Source organism: Saccostrea cucullata, unplaced genomic scaffold (genome assembly GCF_032062105.1).
Source record: "Saccostrea cucullata isolate Sc308-1 unplaced genomic scaffold, CSIRO_AGI_Scuc_v1 ctg270, whole genome shotgun sequence".
Lineage (NCBI taxonomy): Eukaryota > Metazoa > Mollusca > Bivalvia > Ostreida > Ostreidae > Saccostrea > Saccostrea cuccullata.
In genome coordinates, this window is record NW_026932876.1 from 131869 (window position 1) to 150469 (window position 18601).

Sequence of the window (18601 nt, forward strand, 5' to 3'; positions counted from 1 at the left end):
TCCATATAAAAAAACCACAGCTTTACAATCAATGCCATCAAGCGGTTTAATATATGTGTTCAAACTCAATGTCATAGTTAATCATAAATCAAAAAAATATTATACATGCAGATTTACAATTTGTTGGAATAGAGATTATTCTGCGTTTTCATGAATTCCGTTTTCTCCCTCCTGTAACATCTAAATACCCCAAAACAGAACAAACCCAACACCATTATTCCTAACATTGACCCAAAGATGATGGCTAAGTCGTGGTCAAAACTGTCTGAGGTATCCTTGCTGGACACTGCTACTTGAATTGTAGTTTGTCTTGTTGTCACTGTTGAGTGTTTACTGGGCGTCAAAGTATGTAATAAACCTGTTGTTTTTCTTGTTGTTGTTGGTGCCGATGAGGTTGTTGTTTTCGCCCGTACTGTTCTCAATGACGAAGTTACGGTTGCTTCTGTGGTCTGTGATTGTCTCAAAGATGTTTTCATTTGAACTGTTCTTGATTCCTTTGCTCCCGTTGAAGACCTGAATACATCCTGTACTGTGGTATCTGGGGACCTCTCACTTGATGCCACAATTGCCGTTTTTTCATAAACTTGCAAGGTAGGTAATGTTGCAGTTGCTAGAGATATTGAAATGATACCAGTATATTCATATGTACTGGAATTGTGTGGCTAGCAACGTCAGTGCTTTTTGCTATGGACGATGGAACTGATGTTTTACAGTTGATAACCTGACAAAAGACAAAAGTTATCAAGTTATGATAAGAATTTTGTATTCTAAATGCATTAATTCAGCAAAGAAAACAAGTTATTCTGAGTATAAATAATAATACATGTACCATGTGTATGATTATTATTTCTTATATCTTTAGAAAACTATTTTTTGTGTGAGCAAAGTCCTTTGAGTCACCTTGTCATGCGGAGTTCCCGAGTCCTCCGCTGACCTCTTTCCAATGATGTGGCCCTCACCTGGATGGGTCACTGAGGGATGACAAGGGTCACGGACACTTTGAGCCTACAGAAGAGTAATCACCAGTGTATAAGATGACGATCATAGAACACCTAAGACAACACTAAAAATGAACTCCCTAAGACCAATTGAGACTGTTTTTTCTTCATTCACACAAATTTCAAATACAATCACAATTATATACAAGAAGGAAAACAATTGTGTGAAAGAATTTTTAAGAGATTAAGGAAAAAATGGAAGAGGAGAGGAGAAATAGGGGGAAGAAAGAGGGGTGAAAAAGAATGGACAATTAATGAACTTTTTAAAAAAAACTGTTCATAAATAAGGTTTTTGAGTTATTAGAATTTTTTAACAATTTCACTGTAAAAAATGTGCTTAGGAAATAAACACTACCATTACATGTTTAATATTATGTTTACCAACTAAACACTTCGGTCTAAAGTATTTAATACCTAAACATGTTTAGAAATTAAACACGTGTTTCATTCTTCAGTCAGTGAAATACGGAGTTGTCTTCCCGGAAATGATCGAGATATATTCAAACATGAATTAGCGCGGTTGTCGAACAAAGAAAATCACAGCATTAAGAGAAAACCGTTTATCCTATCAAAATGATAGAAATTCAAGATACAACTGTTGCAGATTAAGTGAAATACACGAGGGATGCTTCTTGAAAACTGTGATTTAGAAGGTTTGTATGATTTTATTTACACAAATTGAGCTTGACGAGAGAGGTAAACAATGTCAACAGTATTTGTTTATCATAGGATCTTGCATTCTTTACTTAAAGATACATGTACAAAATTAATGTACACCATTATTAATTGATACCGTTTTACTATTCATAATGTTATAAAATAATGGATATGTTTATGGACGATAACTTTCAACGAAGAGCAAATATGTATCATATTATTATTAAAATACGATTAGTTTGTTGCATGTGTCCTCTACACACAAAGATATCTTGGATACAATAAATAGAATGTTTTTACATAAAACCTAATTAATAATTGAAAATTATTTTATTTATTATAGAGAAAATGATGGAGAAGTTGAAAAAAGACTTTTAACCACACAGAGAAAACATATACCTCCAGCAGAAAGGCTTGGGGCCAAAGAATCACTGGATTTGATCATTGATACATATGCAAGGTAAATTAATGCAACTTGTACTTTATTTGATTGTGTCTAAGTTGTTTGTTATCTATCTATTACATGCATATGTTAGAGGATTCTTCAGCCTTCCTCCCCCATGAACTGTTTCCTTCTTTCGTGTTAAGACTGAAATTTCTGTCCATTATATTTGTTTTGTTTGTATATTTTTTTTTATTTTACTATAATTATTTTTTGCAGAAAAAAAAACAACATTTTACTAAATGCAAGAAACGTAAGGATCCAGCCAAGTTGATGATCATCACAGAGGAAAGAATAGCATTATTGGAAGAGGACTGGAGATAATTTTTTGAACTCGTGAACCGGGCCTTTGTTGTGTTACTAAGCTCGGGACTTGAGATATCCCAAATACTTTCAAATTCTGGACGGTTTACGATTTGTATCTCGATGACATAGAAAACAAATAAGTGAAAAAAAACCTAAAAGACAAAAGACTTTGAAAACTGAAATACGTATTTCGGAGGTTTTGTGGCATACTGTATTGGATGTATGAGTTTGTTAAAAAATGACTTTTTATTCTTAGATGGATAAAATGTTAAACATTTTAATTTAATTTTCTAATAAACTAATAATAAAAATAAAATCAATCTGGAGTTCTTTGTAATTTGTATAGAGATAACTACGTTGTTTATTATAGGATCGTTATATTATAAGTGTACCATATTTGGATAATTATTCTTTAATTTTGATTGCATTTTATCATGTTTAATAGTTTAACGTATTTAAATTCTAAACACGTTTAGGCCGTAAATGCGAGCTTCAACATGCATATGTTTAGAAATTAAACGGATACCTAAATATGTTTAGAAAATAAATGTGTTTAAGTACTAAACATGTTAAAAATCTGTCTACAAGAATAGTGTTTAGAAAAATGTTGAGACTCTAAACACATTTTTTACAGTGTTCCTGCCAGTGCTTTGTAAATTCCTCAACAGTTTGAGATTGTTACTTACTATAACACTATTCACAAGTTTTCAAGCATTCTTTAGAGTCTCCTATAACCTTAGAAATGTTCTTCTATAGCTCTGGGATGATGTTACAAATTAAGATGATGTAACATCAATATCCAGCAATAATTGTATTTCAAGAAATTAATCAGATTGATAAAGAAAATAATTTCAATCAAATTTATTTTTTCAAATTTTCAAAATTTTCAAATTATGTTCCACGATTCTTCATTTCTTTATAAAAATCTTACAGTTCTGTTCATGGTTAGACAAAACTTCTCAATACCGAAACTAAAAATGTAGGGTGAACATTGTTCACAATAAGCTTGAGAACTTAGCATTTGTTGGTGCGTACATGTATTTTTAATCAATTTGGTCAATAATATAATGTAAGACAACTCTTTCACAAGACAGAAAGAATAGAATAAAAAACTCTCATTCAATAAAATTTATTATGAGTAGTGTATCGTTACTTACATTGGAGAAGGAGTTGGTTATTGAAACAGACAAAACAAGAAAGAATTGGAGCACACGGACAGCCATCACACCAACAAAATCTTTCTCATCCATTCCTCATTGCTAAAAATACTATGTCTTATCAAAACGATGATATTATCCGGAAAAATAAACCGTATATATACGCCAGGTAAAAAAGGTCTTCCTTTGGCTTTCCTATATCAGGATTCCAAAGTTGTTAAGTTGTTGCCAACTAGTTTGGAAAAGGTTTAAAACTTTTAAAAGACATTTTTTATTCTTATCTTATCAAATGGTATAGGCTTTTTACAATTACTGTTTTTCCTTTAATTTGATAGTGAATGCAATAGGGATAGCGAGGATCCTTGTTTAAAAACACAACATTCTGCGTTAATACATTTTCTTCCTTGGTGCGTAATTTCGGCTCCACTTGGTTCCACTGAGTATATGGATTTATGTCTTCTTGAAGGATGTGAGGCAAGGACCTTACTATAAAGAGAATTGCACGATGTTGAAGGACGATTTTATTTGCAAATTTGAATTGGAAAATTGTATCTACTATAATACTCTATCCCTGATCTCTCAGGTGTTTGCGAGGACAAACCCTAATTTTTTGTATTTCATTTGATTTTTTCTAGTTTGTGTAAAGTAACTATCAGTAACTGTAATCATTACCATGATTACAGGTGTTTCAAACTTTCAGTGCAGCCTTATTGGAGCTGATCCAATTCACTTGGGTAACGAATATAACTAATTTAATTAGTATTACATGTTACAACAAAAGACAACATCACAAACAGTATATTACAATTTAACTGAATTCTTGTATATTGTGAAACATAAACGTATTTTTATTATTATTATACTATGTTTAAAATTTATGAAAATTTGAATAGAAAAGTCAATTCAAGCATCTGATTTTAAAACTACAGGTATATCGTTTCCAGAACATAAAAATAAAGTTTGCTATGAAAAGTAGATGTATGATTTGTCTTTAATTTCATGATATGGTACAAAAACTTTATAGAAGTGTCCATGCCTATGAATGTTATTTGGCCACTCTATAAAGTATTTGCAGTTTGTTTCTTTCTCCAAAAATATGTGTAAATGGGATGAAAATGAACATATTTTCAATTTCAATTATTTTTTATGAGATGAGATTTTGGTCAATATTGATCAAAGGTCATATCAATAAAATTTTTATTTAAGTAAAATCTCAGATCCTTTTGGAAATATTTAAAGTAGTCAAATTTAGTTTTTGTTGAAGATTGAAAATATTGCTTTGCTATGAAGTACGAGGGGTGATCAAAAAGTTTGCAAACTATCTCTATATCTACAAAACCACAATTCAGATTAGAATGAAATTCGATACACACATAGCCATACACAAGGTCTATAGATAGCATATGCTTAATAAAGTTTCTCTCCTTGTTTGTGACGTCACAATGTGAAAATGAAGTCACTATTTAGTTCACTTGTGACGAAAAATGGTTGTCTCAGTCGAACTCGTTCAACAAACGACTGTACAATTTATTGTAATATCTTAGAAATCCCTCTACAGTATCATATAATAATTTGTACACAGTTTATTGAGATAAATGAGTTCCTATAAATTCAATTAATGATTGGATTAATCGTTTTAGTGAAGGAAGGCTGATGGTTAAAAATGATACTTGTCATCTTGCCCAGTGAAAGCAAGTTTGAAAAGATATGTATTTTTAATTAAGAAATTTGCTATCAAAGACCTCCAATTAGCACTTTGAAAAATAGTTGAATATTTGAACAATGATATAAGTATTTTAAAAATACCTAAGATATCGTTTACTTTAGATTTTAAACATCTTAGATATGATAAAAAGGATGCACCCATTCTCTATCCACCTTGAATAAAGGTCTCTCCTGAGACAGAAGATTTGTTTTAATGGTCGCCATGCTTAGTTTTGGAAAGGATGTTATTATCCACCCATTCTGTTGCCGAGATATGACCATTTCTGACAAATTAACTGTTCTTGTCATAAAATTAACTCACATGGAAAGAAATATAAAACTCGGAAAAATCTTTTAACTTTTGTGACAGAACGCTACGGAGGGGGTCACGTGTCCGCCAATATCACGTGATTCGCGCATGCGCAGAACGGTGGTTGATGTGCATTAAAATCAGGGAGGATTAATTTAAAATATAATCAACATTAAAACCAAATATTGTTTCTTGTATGGAAGTTATTCAATTAGTTTGCGAACTTTTTGATCACCCCTTGTATAATCCATTTTCAAAGCTAATACTTTGTCCACTTTCAAAGCTGATACTTAAAGTGCATTTAAATATTGTATGTGGTATTTGATTCCATATTTCTTAATCTTTAATTATTAAACATGTTTTCAACACATAAATAGTAAAGTGGATAAGATCCTACTTAAGCATTGACTGCTAAATTTGATGTCTTTCTACGAACACCTAAAATATCTTTGAGAATATTATTTTGATTTTTTTTTCAAATGGGAAACGTTCTGAGGATATGTAACATCTAATCAATAGTCTGTGATCCATATTTCAGACCCATATGTTATAACTGGAACAATCATTGAGTATACAGAAGGTGGGATTCTTTGACAATCTATGAAGCCACGAACTGATTTTGAAATTACGTGCATATAATTTTCAAACAGTTGTAAGGGGTATTGAGCGGTAAACGTGCACGTTTGATATTGAAAGTTGGTAAGAGGTAGTAGGGCTGGGGCGATACAACTTTTTCTATATCGATACGGATCACGATTTTTGAGCCATGAAACGATATGTATCACGATATATTTAATTGCTTATAAAATCTTTTTTTTGCATTGAAGTAAACAAATTATTTCTTTGCAAATAAGAATAATTTATGGAAAAAAGTTCTTTATATATTTTAAAAAGAAAATATTTGATTCAAGTTGTGTTAATTATTATTTATTTCATATATTTAATTATATTTAGCTTATTTATTTTATGTATTAAACCCCAAATGTTAAATAAACAAAGAACAAGATGTGTTTGTGAAACATTGATGCCCCCGTATGGCAACATAGCGAAGATGAAGCTTTCTCAAATGCAGATCAAATATGTTGATACCAAAGTAAGACCTTTTCACAAGAAATGCGAAATAAAAAACGCTACACCTGTTTCAGGGTTATGACCAAGGTTGACATTTTATTATATAGGATAAACTCCGGGTCAAGGTCAAAGGGTCAAGGTTGTTGGGTTCTAAAGAAAGGCCTTGTCTCAAAGATTACGTATGGGAAGTATGAAAGCGCTGGCCCTTACCGTTCAAAAGTTATGGCCAAGGTTAAAGTTTGTAAAAAGTAGGTCAAACTCTAAGATCAAGGTCAAAGGGTCAAGATTCTTGATATCCAGTGAAACGACTTATCACAAGGATTACACATGTGAAATATGAAAGCTCTAGCCCCTACTGTTCAAAAGTTATGATCAAGGTTAAAGATTGTAAAAAGTCAAACTCCAAGATCAACGTCAAAGAGTCAAGATTCTTGTTATCAAATGAAAGGTCTTGTCACAAGAATTAAATTTGTGAAGTATGAATGCCCTAGTTCAATCCCTTCAAAAATTATGGTCAATGTTGTAATTTTAATATAGGTCAAACTCCAAGGTCAAGGTGTCAAGGTTCTTGGTATCCAATAAAAGGTCTTTTCATCAGGATTATATATGTGAAGTATAAAAACCCTAGTACTTAATGTTCAAAAGTTATAGCCAAGGTTAATTTTTTTTCATAGATACGAAAATCTCCAAGGTTAAGGTCAAGAGGACAAGTTTGTTGGCATCCAATGAAAGGTCTTTCCACAAAATATATATACTAATCAAAATTTCTAAGTCCCCACGTAAGTTTTTGTTTTACACTGCTTTTATATTAAATAATTCAGACAATATAAATTGAAAACTATACAGGATAAAAAGAAGCAAAATATATTTTTTTCACTTAATCTAATTATATTGAAGGACTTTAACACAAAATGCAGAAGAGTGAAGGCACCCTAGAATTAAAAATTCGCAACGTTCAATACTGTTTTTATCCTCCGTGCAAACGAATTAAGATCAAGATAATTGCTTCTCAAAGAGTTCACACAATTAACGAAAAATCTTTATGGAAGATTATTCCATGTAAGGACTAGGTCGTCCTCTATATTTCCGCCAGATTCTGCTGCTGGAAAAGCGCTCAATCTCTGGTATCTTGTCCCGTTCATGTTCTAAATGGTTGAGATGTGAATGACATTGAATCTTACCAAAATTGTTTGTACCCAATATTAATCCTAAACTACATAAGGTCTTCTTAAACGCATTCCCCACTCTTCCAGTTTGTGTCTAATAATTTGGATAAATAAGGAGACTTGAATTAATTTTTAATGAATGCAGAGCAATTGCACGTGCAGATAGGTTCCTTTCACAATAGTTAGTAATTCGTATGTAGTAGCCCTGTTGATGTGTCGTTGCAGTACGTGTATACGCCTTGACCATGGGCACTTCCGGTTCCGGTTTGAGTGAATTTCCGGTTAGACTCTAGGGTGGTTAAGTGGTATTTCTTGAAAATCTTGCAATTTTGAATGATTATAAGGAATACAAGTAAGCTTTGTGCATCTTCCTGGCGGTATTTTTAACGGTTTTACATAAAATAAACAAATAAAAACGAAGGAAATACAACTTTACTTTACTACCACCAGCTTGGACCATGGCACCTTCACTTGCACATTGTCGTTCGTACATACACAGCATTTTAAACAAGCTTTTTTCTGTTTTTCCTAAACAACTAAAGATGGAGAACACATGGCAATTTAAATAAATGGAAGATACACTCTAAAACATATGAAACTCGCACTTCATGCTTTTTAACAAAAAGGGTCATGGCTGAGTAATTACACATTCGATTTCAATTTTTCTTGGCCGTAACAGGCAATCATCGAAAAATTAAGTCAAAATTGTGATCAACTAGTTAATTAATGTTAAGATTTTTAAATACTTAAAATAATAAAAGTGGGGACTTAGAAATTTTGACAAGTATATATATCAAATATAAATGTCCTGGTATCTATTGTTCAAAAGATATTGCCAAAGTAAAAGTTCAAAATTTTTGTATTAAAGTGGGTTAAACTCCAAGGTCAAGTTCAAAAGGTCAAATTTGGTGGTACCCAAAGAAAGGTCTTGTCACAAAGAATACACCTGTGAAATATGAAAGTCATAGCTCCATTAAATCAAAAGTTATAGGCAAGGTTAAAATTTTTGCGGACAAACAGACAGACGGACAGACAGAGAGACAGACGGACAGCTAGACAGACAGACGGACGGACACGACAAAACTATATACCCCCGAAACTTCGGTAACGGGGGCATAAAAACAGAAGTCAAATTTTTTTGCACGATATTTCGATATTTCTTCATATGTATCGATATGCGTATCGTCCTCACAGATATCAAGATATATCGATATTTCGATATATCGTCCCAGCCCTAAGAGGTAGTAATTGATCTATGTAAGTGTATACTTTGAAATATGTCTCGTATAAAGGTTTTCAAGGACAAACTCCAATCTAAAGCAAAATCTCCAATTACATGTATTGCACAATTTCAGTAAGCATTATCCATAAATGTCCACTTTGTTCTTTTTATAATTTAACATGTACTTTGTATTATATACATGTAATAAACTCTCTTTACTTATTTAAAAAAGTATAAATTCATTAAGGAAATAATGTCATGTAAGAACATACAATTTTTACAAACATTTTCAATCGTTTTACAGAAACTATGTTGTTATTTACATAAAGCTTACAAAAACATACATAAATGGTGACAACTTCTTCCAAAACATTCTTAATTTTTCTAAAAAAAAGTTTTCGTATCGAAACCTTTCCAAGAATGACGAAAAATCAAGTGCTTTTCTGCTGGTCCACTAAGCGTTTCATATCTTTGCATCCGGCATTCACATCACATCAGAAAATGCATGGTCATTCTCACAAGTAGATGCTACACCTTTATTAGAATTTAGACATTTTGATGGAGATGTCACCCCCACCCTCCATGTATGATTCTTCCTTGTCTTTCTTGTAACAGCGGTAAACACAGAAGATGAATATAGCCAGGATCATCAACCCTAGCATCACACCAAATATAATGGCGAGTTCGTGGTCGTAGTTAGCAGACGAACTCCTAGCCGGGGTACCAGGCTTTGGAGGTACAGATGAATGAACAGGTGTTGTGGATGACATAGGATGGTGTACGTTTGATCCAGTCGAACTCGGATTTGTTGACAGTGAGCTTGTTACATATACTGCTGTGCTCTCAGATGAGGAAATTCCATTGCTATTTATTGTCGTATTTTCTGTAGTTGCTGCTATTGTTTGCGTTGTTGAAGATGCTGTTGTTGATGCTGCTTTTATTGTAGATGGAGTTGATGATGGTTTTGCTGATATATTTTGTGATGTTGTAGCTTGAATTGTTGTATTTTTTGTTGTTGTTGAAGTTAGTGCTGAATTGGTTATATTTTGTTTAGTATTTGTAGTTTGTATTTTAGTTTGAGTTGCCGTTGTAGATGGTGTTGTTGCTGAACTTGTTGTTTGTGATGTTGTTTTTGTTGTTTGTGATGTTGTTGTTTGTGGTGTTGTTTTTGTTGTTGTTTGTGGTGTTGTTTTTGTTGTTTGTGGTGTTGTTTTTGTTGTTTGTGGTGTTGTTTTTGTTGTTAGTGGTGGTGTTTTTGTTGATTTCATTGTTGAGCTTGTTAAAGTTTTTGTTGGCGATGTATTTGTTCTCGGGGATGGAGAATTAACTGTTGACGTTTTTGTGGTTAATGTATTTGTTCTTGAATTTGTTGTAGATGGCTTTTTTGTTGATGGGTTTTCAGTTGTTGGTGGTGTGGTTGTTGTTGGAAACGTTGTTGGTGTACTGTCGTCTACTGCTGTGTTTTCTGATGATGTCGAATTGTTTGTTAAAAGTGGTGTTGTTGTCAAGATAGCTCTTTTTTTAACTTCTGTGCCATCAATGAACTGTAATAAAATAGAAATTACATGTATACACCAATAAGTTGAGTCCATTTTGAAACGTCATTCTGAATACTTAATTGAAATATTATGCCAAAATCGAAGAGATGGCAAATACGCATGTCAAAGGCAACTTTCTGCATACTACTTTTGGGAAAATAAAATGTTAAGGTATATCACTCGTCAGCTTTTTAGAAAAGTTCATGCAGACCCTCTTACTTCAAAACTATAATTTAATATTCAAATTATAACATATTTTAATTCAACAATGTCAATATTTTAACATTGAACGAAAAAGCTGCTCAAAAACTACTAAAAAGCAAGATTTATGAGGAACTATTTCTTGTGGTGGAAGAATATTTAGCAGATAATTCTGCAAATCTGCACATTTATTAAATCTAATATCCTGGAACTTTAACCTCATATACTTTACTTGGAGAAAATCTTCCATTATAATATTGCTAGGAATATTTGATATAGGTCTTAATTCATATTTTTAGAACAAGTGTTACACCTTCTTTCCACAAACTTTGCCAAAAAATAAAGATATGTCAAATAAGTCAAGGTAAAATTTGCATCATTTTTCGCCTGAAAATCACATATTTTGAACTAATATTTCGAAATTAACATCACTAACCCCAACTTTTTCTTTCATTATTTTAAACTACTCGATACTTTTGACTGATCAGGACTTAAGTCGTAAAAAGTTTGATACAAAAGAAATTATTGCTTATTTAGATTTTTAATACCCCAAATATGTTACTTTTTAGTGCAAAAAGGTCACACAATAATTTACTCGCATTAATTTGCAAGATTTGTTCAATGATAAATATTATTCAAACTATTTTACGTAAAATAAAATTGTATTTATTGCCATGGTTACATCTGATAAAATATTATAAAGGTTAAAGTAATTAACCAAAGAGTTTAAATCTAAGTGCAAAAAGGTCAACTTAATTGTACCGTAGATCAGTAAGATGCACACTGACCCCCCCTATTTTCTCTGCGATTTTGAGTCACACTTTATATGAGTACTTATCTAAAATATACTACTAAAAAAATCCTTGATTTAACAAATTTCACGAGTGACATACCTTAAGTATACTTTGTATAAAAAAATTTAATATACAATCTTAGCTAATGAAAATTTAAATACTGCAGCAGTTGTCAGGTTGTATGAAATCACTGAAAATGGCAAAGTGCAAATTACCATTAATCGTAGAACACTAGAACACAGGGAAAAAAATCTCACTCTTTAAAATTATCTAGGCATAAACTAATTTTTTAATTTTCGAAATAAAAAAAAAATGCTCCTGAAAATAAGAATGCAAATCATGACAAGGCGCCGGCCAATGGCCTTGTCCATGTATCTACTTGTACACGTAACTTTTCTGATATACATACGCACTTGGTTTCAGGTCTGATAGTGTATTTTGTGAATGATCTCACTTTTGGGCGTTTTTTTTTTTTTTTTTTTTTGGTCTGCCTTAGGACACTCATTAAAAATGAAAATGAAGTTCCTGAAATTTTTATTTTTTTTTAAAGATACAAAAATATGTTATCTCTAAACATTGCCAATTTCTGCGATTTTTTTTTTATTTTATGAGTGCATTTAGACAGAATAAAAAAACTCACAATGCACAAAATGCATTATCCTGAAACCATGCAGGCACATATTGTCTTCATTAAGGGTCCACTTACATGTAGGTAAAACATTTTTTAAAAATTTATTTCAAATGAAGGGTCAATTTAGAGTTAATATCATACAGTCCTTTCAGCTAAACATACCCCGTACCAATATACAAGATGTTATACATGTGGATCAATGTATACATGCTTTTGATATACAATAGGGGGATATACGTTTAACATGGTAACATATAGTCCGTTATAACTTACCCTAGGGATGGTTAGACCAAATACACAGAGAGGTACAATAAAAACAGAAAATTTCATGGTGAATTCCATCTACTAATAAACCTCTGATCAGTACTACTGTGTTAGCATGATTGAGTCACTCTGATCAGATAACGACAAAGGCAGTCTTATCAGAAGGCAAGTTAGAGATATAACATAGAAGGAAGGGGGTGTGTCACTGTTTAAAAAAAATAACCTCAGTAATAGTCCACATATTTGCTTCCATCATTTATATTTGATTTAGATTTGAATTTTATTACTGATGAAGTGATTCCATTTTTACTAAGTCAGAATTAATTTCTGCTTAATACATCCTTCAAAACCCTTACGTAATAGGTTAACTACCTGATATAATTTTAATGTAATTTATCTGAGATGTCTTAGCACCCAAAAATTGTTTGAAACTACATTTTCCCTGTTGTTACCTAAATAGTCATGTATTTATATAGTAAATAGGGAAAGGTATTTATATCACTTTCTTCATTTTATGTGATTTTTCAAATCTATACATTGTAAATTTCCTTATTGATAACACAATATAGGGAAAGTCGACATAACTTTTCAGCAATATGAAGAAAAGAATAAAATATCAGATAAAATGCAGTAGAACTTTTATTATCATGTCTACACAAGTTGTTGTAAACACTTCTTTATACAGACATTATGTTCACTCTGTGTAATTTCTCATGAATAAAATTGGTAAAAATGCAGCAGTTGTTTAAACTTAATTGGTCCTTTCTATTTCTGCCATTCTCTTTAAGAACACTTGTAGATCAGTGCGGTGTTTCATCAGATATTGTCCGTTCAGATGGAACACGGGGATATCATATCTATACTTCTTATACCATTCCTTGTTTTCTGGCAATGTTATGTCCACTTTCTCCAGTTCAAACTGAAAAGAAAATTTTAAAATACTGAAGAAGTGTGAAGTTAAAAGTATGTACAGTAAACGCATGATGTACGACTTGAATTACGCTATACACCGTACTTTGTTTCACAACTATTTGACAACTGCATTTCTACAACCCTCTGTGAGCTACTGATAAATGCACTATTATTATGTTCCCCGAACGAAGTTGGGGAACATATTGTTTTACTCTGTTTCTTATTATTATTATTATTAAGGTCTTCCGTCTCCAACGGAAGACCTTATTGTTTTCGTTCGGTTTCTTTTTCCCTATTATTATTATTTTTCTTACCGATTTTGTGCACGCGATTTCTCAGAAACGGCTGGACCGATTTTCACCAAACTTTCAGATCTGATGGATATTTATCTGAACCTTGTCGGAAATTTTTTATAAGTACGTCGTCACTTCCGGTCGTGATATATGGACAATTTACTGATTTTTAGAGGGTCAGCTTGTCCTGAGATCTCCTCCTAAACGACTTAAGATACCGACTTGAGATTTTCAGTGAAGGTAGAGGAAGGATAGTAGATGTGACATTTTGCATATAGAGCTTTCCAGGTAAAAAGGCATCGACGCTCGCCTGGGCTCGAAAAATAGGCTCATATGCATCTCGCAAAAATTGATACGTTTTCTTTTATATCTTTTTACCTGTTAATATTTTGTTAAGACATATATAATAAAAAATGTGCAATATAGTAAGACCTTTCATTTGATATCAAGTAAACGGGGTTAGCCCTTCAAATTAGGGGCATAGAGGGGCCAAAAGTCTCTCGTCTTTAACTTTTTAATGGTCAATATTTTGTGATACATTACTGTAGCAAAGATATTCAACTTAACAATTTGCAACAATATATACTAAAAATTTGATCATATGTTACGTAATAAAGGGTCACAGGGGGCTAGAATGCTAAATCTTTGACGCTTTATATCTCGAAAAGCGTGAATATTTTGATAAGCAATATTGAACAAAAGATGGTCAAAATAATGTTCCCAACAATATGCATACTTCTAATTTTTTATTTCATTTTTTTTCCGTTGACACTTCCGTTATAAACAGGAAGTAGTTTAAATATAGCGATTTCTTTTCACATTTTCTAATGAATGTAATTGTTCGTTATCAAGATTTAAAGAATGCATACCATCTTAATATTTCGACCGGAAGGACGGCTCGTAAAAGCCGGAAGTTGTCTTAAAATGAGTATTTTCCATCGAAACTTTCAGGGATGATTACTGCATGCTTGATGTAGAGTTGAAAGTTGTTTTGAGCACAAACGGTCGAACCGGAAATGAATAAGAAGAACCGGAAGTTGATTAGAATTGATTGATCCTACATTTTTTGTGTTTCTAAACATATTTTGAAGAATTCTTGTGCTTTTTTGACAATGTAATTATCCCAACACAGGTCTTATTTCATCAGATAAAGGACGGAAGACCTACTCGTTGCTCGCAACGAGATCGCATCTAGTTATTATTATTTTTCTTCTCGGGAAAATTTTGTCCGCGAGTGATCTTGTAAACTACACATCCGATTTAGGTGAAATGTTTTTAGGGTCAGTAGACATGTTACATGTATGTAGATTTGCGGAACGAAGGTCATTTTGCGCGCACGTGCTTGCAAGAGCGTGCACGTGCAACACGTGAAATGACCGATTTAATTAATATAGGCGTAACTTTTTACATTTTTGATGAAATGCTTTAAAACTCATAATATAAGGATATATTAGTAGCATAGACAATATCACATGATCAAAATAGCAAGATCTCACGCGCATGCACGTGCGCTTAGCTCTGATTGGCTGAAACTAAAGTCTCAATATCTTTCTTGTTTTTTGACAAAATCCTTTGAAATTTTGAACATAGCCATGCATTAGGATATCCTACAACATAATATATAGCAATTATAATAAAAACACGTGCATGCACGTGCGCTGCAATCTGATTGGCTAAAACTTTAGATAGCCATAACTCCCTTGGTTTACAACCAAACGGGGTGGGATTTGGAACATAGATAGATATAATGGACTTCTACAAGAAGGTATGGTCACCATGCACATGCATGCACGTGCATGTACATGCGCTGCAATCTGATTGGCTTAAACTTTAAACAGCTATAACTCCCTTGGTTTACAACCAAACGGGGTGGGATTTAGAACATAGATAGATGTAACAGTCAGACTTCTACAAGAAGATATAGTCACCATGCTCAGTATGCACGTGCGTGTACGTGAAAAGAGTAAAATAAAAAATACACTTGAATGAGCGTATTTTTTAATACTTTTGGATTAAATACTTTAATCTTTAGTATATCAAAATATATAGATTGTGTAGACAAGATGATATGGTCATTACGCACATGCATTCACATGCGCAAGCGTGCAATGAACTTGGTACACTTCTGGGTAAACGTTGTTAAAGTCTTAAATGCATAGAGTTTGTCCTATTTAATGAAGCCTCCAGGGAATATGGCACCAAAACGGAGTTGGGGAGCGTTTGGGGAACATCTGTAACGGTCCCCGTTACAATTAGCACTAGTTACAATCACAATCAACTGTTTGCTTAACCTGATATAAATACAAACTTTAGAGTATTCAAGTTTAAACATGAGATTTTTAAGCAATTATCTCTGTATATACTAAGTATTTATTCAAATAAAAGTCGGTTGCTTCTTCTCTGTGACTTGACATGTAGGTTTTTACTTGTACGGTGTATAATGTATAAAATATGGGTCTCTCGATCTTTCTTCTAATAGCTATGCTAATAGGCACATTCACATTGTATTTAATATATGAAAAATTAAAAACGTTTTATTAAAAAATCATTTATAATATCGCGGGTATGATTTTTAAATAAAACGTTAATTCTACGCTATTTTTTTATTTATTTATTATTATTTATTTATTTTTTTTTGTTGATTTTTCATATGGATAGCTGCCGACCCATCGGTCTGTCAATATACATGTATATATATTTTTTTCGGAGAGCTACAGTTCTGCAGCTATCATATGGAATACAATGTACAAATATACTTAGAGATCAATTTATGAAAAATCAAAAAAATGAATTAGTATATTTTTTAACCCGGGGTGTATATTCGGGAGGGGGTGTCTTGTCCACGAGCACGTACGTGTTCAGGACCTTTTGGTTGCGGCGTTAGCATGCCATCCATGTATAATAATAAAACGATTTTCTGCTGTTTCCTGGCAACAATTTCAAACAATTTGAATTTTACATTTTTCTTTATAGGCCTACCTGGTGACTATAGGGCTTTAGAACTTCCAGGGCGTTATCACAGAGGGTACAATCTTCCTTAGTGAATAATGTCAACACTGGTAGCTTCCTTGAGGTAAAGGCCGCACAAGGTCTTACGTACAGTGGTGATTTTGATAAGAGTGAATTTGAAACAACTAAACCAAACATTTCTTCTGAACAATACGTTTATACTTTTCAACCAAGATATTTGAAGATAATTATTTGAAAAAAAAAAAAACTAGTCAGATCCAGGGTGCATTTCTCTTCAACAAACGCATAAGTTAACTGATAATTATATTAATGAATCATAGAATATAGACCTATTCAACGTTCTCACATTGTTGATCTTCTGGATCTACTTTCATTTTCTCTTTCCTCTTCAGGAAACACAACTCTGGATAGAACGATATTTATAAGCAGAGAGAGCGCGAGAGGAACACAAGTTCTCTGGATAGAACGAGAGAAAGAGAGAGAGGGAATTTAATTTAATTAATGATGTTCAATCATGTTTATAATAATACTAATATACTAATAGTGTATTCTCCAGATGTCATCCAGGCTGGTGTGCATTCCGATCTATTGGTTGGAGTTGTCAGTCACCCATCGTCGGCTGATCTCGACTTTTACTCGATCGTCAGTTCACGAGTAAAAGACGAGATCATCCGTGAGTATCCGAGGATGTCTGTGGTCCCGAGATACATGCTTTTTCTAAAATCAGATCTTGGTACAGCGACCATCAAAATTTCGGAGCGTAACAAAGGTCTGATTTTTATCAGATTGAGCGCACCCCATCCCCCACCCCATTGCGCAGCCATTATTTACACTTGTAGAAAAAAAATGTTTATGGACTAAACTTTTCATTTCCATCCTCTACTACAATAAAATTAGATTTATTAGTGACTGCATCAAATTTAAAAAAAACATCTCTTTATGATAAGCCTTGGGAGAAAATGATCTCATTAATATTGCAAACAACTTTCTCGTTATCAATACGATATGTTATAAATTCATCTCTAAATTACATCAGTGAATAGTTTTTTCGTAAGGGGATAATCATTTGAATCTGAAAGGGGGGGTCCGAGTCAAATTATTTATTTTTATATGTCGGTAAAGGATAAATTATTTATTTCCAATAAGACCAAGGACAGGATATTTATTTTCTTCACCGAAATACCGGTAAGTCACAGGCACCTGTCGAATGGATGGTGTACCTCCCCACCCCCTTCCAGCTTCTGAGAATTTTTATGGTAAAAAAAATTATCAAAAATACATGATTTCCTAGTCTATCATTCTTATATTTCGATATCTGATATCATTTTTCCGCTTTTGTTAATATCTAAAGATTGGCCGTATAAGGTATACATGTACATAAAAATACTAGTATGGGGGTGTTACACCATCCATTCCCTACGGAAGCGTATTAGTGCCACTTGCACACTTTACTTTTTTTTAATTTCGACACTTTAATCTGTAAATTTTACACTTTAAAGTGTAAATTTTACACTTTAATCTGTAAAATTTACACTTTAATCTGTAAATTTTACAGATTAAAGTGTGAATTTTACACATTAATCTGTAAATTTTACACTTTAATCTGTAAATTTTACACATTAATCTGTAAAATTTACACTTTAAAGTGTAAATTTTACACATTAATCTGTAAAATTTACACTTTAATCTGTAAAAATCTGTAAATTTTACAGATTAAAGTGTAAATTTTACAGATTAAAGTGTAAAATTTACAGATTAAAATGTAAAATTTACACTTAAAAGTATAAATTTTACACATTAAAGTGTAAATTTAACACTTTTATCTGTAAATTTTACACTTTAATCTATAAAATTAATACTTTAATCTGTAAATTTTACACTTTAATCTATAAAATTAACACTTTAATCTGTAAATTTTACACTTTAATCTGTACATTTTACACTTTAATCTGTAAAATTTACACT

At 32.3% G+C, this 18601-nt stretch overlaps 3 protein-coding genes across 3 annotated transcripts; all 3 read right to left on the reverse strand.

Annotated features, from left to right (window-relative positions):
* Window positions 1-330: 330 nt before the first annotated feature.
* Window positions 331-3669, reverse strand: LOC134236376 (uncharacterized). The gene is made up of 4 exons (XM_062718538.1): window positions 3561-3669; window positions 901-1005; window positions 650-721; window positions 331-513 (listed from the first exon to the last, which is right to left on the reverse strand). Exons 1-4 carry the CDS (start codon window positions 3651-3653, stop codon window positions 331-333), a joined length of 453 nt encoding a protein of 150 aa, XP_062574522.1. The 5' UTR covers window positions 3654-3669.
* Window positions 3670-9238: 5569 nt separating this feature from the next.
* On the reverse strand, window positions 9239-12591 carry LOC134236385 (uncharacterized). Its single transcript, XM_062718550.1, has 2 exons — window positions 12471-12591; window positions 9239-10577 (listed from the first exon to the last, which is right to left on the reverse strand). The coding sequence occupies exons 1-2, from the start codon at window positions 12537-12539 to the stop codon at window positions 9573-9575; spliced, it is 1074 nt and encodes a 357-aa protein (XP_062574534.1). The 5' UTR covers window positions 12540-12591; the 3' UTR covers window positions 9239-9572.
* Window positions 12592-13175: 584 nt separating this feature from the next.
* LOC134236386 (glutaredoxin-like protein C5orf63 homolog) lies at window positions 13176-16970 on the reverse strand. The gene is made up of 2 exons (XM_062718551.1): window positions 16646-16970; window positions 13176-13380 (listed from the first exon to the last, which is right to left on the reverse strand). Exons 1-2 carry the CDS (start codon window positions 16811-16813, stop codon window positions 13213-13215), a joined length of 336 nt encoding a protein of 111 aa, XP_062574535.1. The 5' UTR covers window positions 16814-16970; the 3' UTR covers window positions 13176-13212.
* Window positions 16971-18601: the final 1631 nt, after the last annotated feature.